The following is a 2,972-nucleotide window of genomic DNA, read 5'->3' as shown; positions in this document are numbered from 1 at the left end:
TGAGATATCCTCTCGCAAACTGTATTCATCTCATTTAGTTGCTAAGAAAACTATGACTCAAGGCATGAATATAACTATTTAAAATAAAGATATGCAGGCGTTAAAATTGGATAAAACGCTACAAAGAAAATGCATAAAGATTAAAGAAGTTCGCAAGATGACACAAAATGAAAGTGACATAAAAAAAGCCAAAGAGCTGAAGACAAATTTGCGAACCCAATAATTGAAGTAAAGGAAAAGATTGAGATTGATTATGATATTTTTTTAAATAAATGGAAAGTAGTTTTATTAATTATTTCTGAAACAACTAATGTTAATTAAATAATGAAATTAATTTACATAAAAATAAGAAAATGAGGAGACTCAATTGAAGAGTTTTGTACACGAGTGTGGTGTTTTAAACAAATATTTACCATTATCTTGTACTTCCAAAAATATTTTCCAAAAGATAGTTAAAATGGTTTTTAGACTTTTAGTTGTGATTCCCACCCAATTTATGTTAAGAAAAAAAAAACAAATTTTTTTTTCACACCGTTCCTTCATTTCTTGTTTTCTCCATGGAATCCATGGAATTCGCTGGAGCACCACTTAATCTTCTTAAACTTACCTGCAACTTTTACTTCTATTTCTAGGTTTCATTTAGCTTATTAGGCCGGAGGGTGTGGCCGCGGTTTGTGCCACCTCAGCCGCGCACACCACCCCCAGATTGCGATTTTGTGCGGTTTAAGCCGCACTATGGCTGGAGACTACCGCGAATCGTGATTGGTTGTTGAGTTTTTTGACCGTTGAACGGTCTTTGCAATAAATTTTATTTTTTTTCCTTTTTGCCTTTCTTTCCTATATATATATATATATATATATATATATATATATATATATATATATATATATATACAAACACTTCATTTTTTTTTTCACACAATACAAACCTTTCTCTCTCAACTTTAAAAAAAAAAAATTATCAATCTCTCTAAAAAATGTCATCTTCTTCATCTTCTGAAGAATGACTTTTTTTGATGCCGCTGTTGCGTGTGCTCAAATGACGGAACAAACATACGATGCTTTATGTAATAACGCAGCTGCAAGTTCTCAACGGAGAACACGAAGATATATTTTCAGAAATCGTGAAGAAGCCAACCAACATTTGGTACAAGACTATTTTCAAGAGAATGCCACTTATCAAGAGTATTATTTCCGTAGGCGCTTCAGAATGTTCAAAGGTTTATACGAACGTATAGTTGAAGATGTAACGAGGGAGTGCAGTGTTTTTCAACAACGCTACGATGCTAGAGGTACACCCGATTTCACTCCCTTACAAAAATGCACGGCCGCACTTCGTCAGTTAGCATATGGCATTCCGCCTGATGCGTTAGACAAAAGTTTTAGGATGTCTGCTAGGATCGCACGAGACAGTCTCTACTTTTTCTGCTAAACTGTGATTCAGTTTTATGGTCCAAAATATTTACGTAAGCCTACACGTAATGACATCTTGCAATTGCAAGCTCATCATGCTAGTGTGCATGGGTTTACTGGAATGATAGGAAGCTTAGATTGTCTCCATTGTGCATGGGAAAATTGCCCTACGTCATATCATGGGCGATTTACCCGAGGTGATCATGGTCACCTAACGGTCATACTTGAAGCAGTTGCATCACAAGATCTGTGGATTTGGCATGCTTTTTTTGGTTCTCCTGGTTCAATTAACGACATCAACGTTTTTAATCGTTCACCTATATTTAACAACATATACGATGGATCCGCACCAGATTCTTCTTTTGAAGTGCGTGGAACGCCATATAAGTATGGTTATTATCTGGTCGATGGAATCTATCATGAGTATGCTGTGTTTGTTAAATCGTTTACGTGTCCACATGGTTCTAGACGAAAAAAATTCAAGAGAGCTCAAGAAAGAGCTAGGAAGGATGTTGAGCGTGCTTTTGGAGCTCTGAAGAAACGGTGGTTCATATTGTAAAAACCAGCAGTTCATTTAGGCGAGGAAAAACTTCAAGAAATCATGTATACATGTGTCATATTGCATAACATGATTATTGAAGACGAAGGAAGAGCGACATGTGCGTTTGACGAGGAAGAAACCATACCAGAGACACAACCAATAGAAATTGGTGGCGAAGAGTATATGAACAGGAGAGCAGAGATACGTTGCACTGAAACATTTCATAATCTTCGCAATGACTTGGTGGGACACATTTACGGGGTTCAAAACATTAACCTTAATTTGGATCCACCGGATGACTCCGAAGACGAGTTCTCGGATAACGACTTTATGTAGTTTGCTTTAGTTATTTTATTTGTGTTTTTTAAGTTTTTAGGATTATTTTAATGTCATGTATGTGTGTTTTTTTTGTGTGTGTGTAATGCAATGTAATGTTTTTTGAATTTTCAATGTAATGTTTTTTTTTTAATTTTCAAGTAATGAAAAATTATGTTTTTTATTAAAAAAGAAGTTTTAATTAAAATAGCTAAAAAAAAACAAAAAAAAAAAAGAAAATAAAAGTGTGACACCACTCCCTTGGTTTGGCAAGAAACCACACTTGTGTGGTAAAAAATGACGTGACGCTTATGTGGCGGTGGAGGGAGTGCGGTTTCGGTGGCACCACTCCCTCCAGCCTTATAGACCACCACTAAACTTTTTGAGTTTTTTACTCCGACCCAGTTTTTAAACCTCCAATTCAAGTTCACAAAGTACCCAATTTTTAAACCACCCTTTGTACATTCTCCTGATTTACTACACATAATTTATGGTCTGTTTATGACATACTTAGCAAGTCATGGCATCAAACCATTCAATGCTCCGTTTCTTGGAACTTATAGTTTTAAAACTTGATACAATATGATTTCAAAAAATCCCAAGAAATCTAAGAGACTTGTCAAAGATCACTAGATACCAGGGGATTGCTTCATAAGATGTAAATGAGAGTTGAATCAGGTAAATTGGTATCATGGCATGATGG

The 2,972-nt window shown here is 35.4% G+C and overlaps 1 protein-coding gene across 1 annotated transcript; it reads left to right on the top strand.

Moving 5' to 3' along the window:
* The first annotated feature begins 1,003 nt into the window (after nucleotides 1-1,003).
* LOC145113885 (uncharacterized) lies at nucleotides 1,004-1,972 on the top strand. The gene is made up of 2 exons (XM_079049928.1): nucleotides 1,004-1,246; nucleotides 1,445-1,972. The coding sequence occupies exons 1-2, from the start codon at nucleotides 1,004-1,006 to the stop codon at nucleotides 1,970-1,972; spliced, it is 771 nt and encodes a 256-aa protein (XP_078906054.1).
* Nucleotides 1,973-2,972: the final 1,000 nt, after the last annotated feature.

This window comes from Lactuca virosa, chromosome 5 (genome assembly GCF_052849685.1).
Source record: "Lactuca virosa cultivar CGN04683 chromosome 5, Lactuca_virosa_CGN04683_v6, whole genome shotgun sequence".
Taxonomy (NCBI): domain Eukaryota; kingdom Viridiplantae; phylum Streptophyta; class Magnoliopsida; order Asterales; family Asteraceae; genus Lactuca; species Lactuca virosa.
The sequence above is the reverse complement of the archived record's forward strand: the minus strand, read 5'-3'. Positions and strand labels throughout refer to the sequence as shown.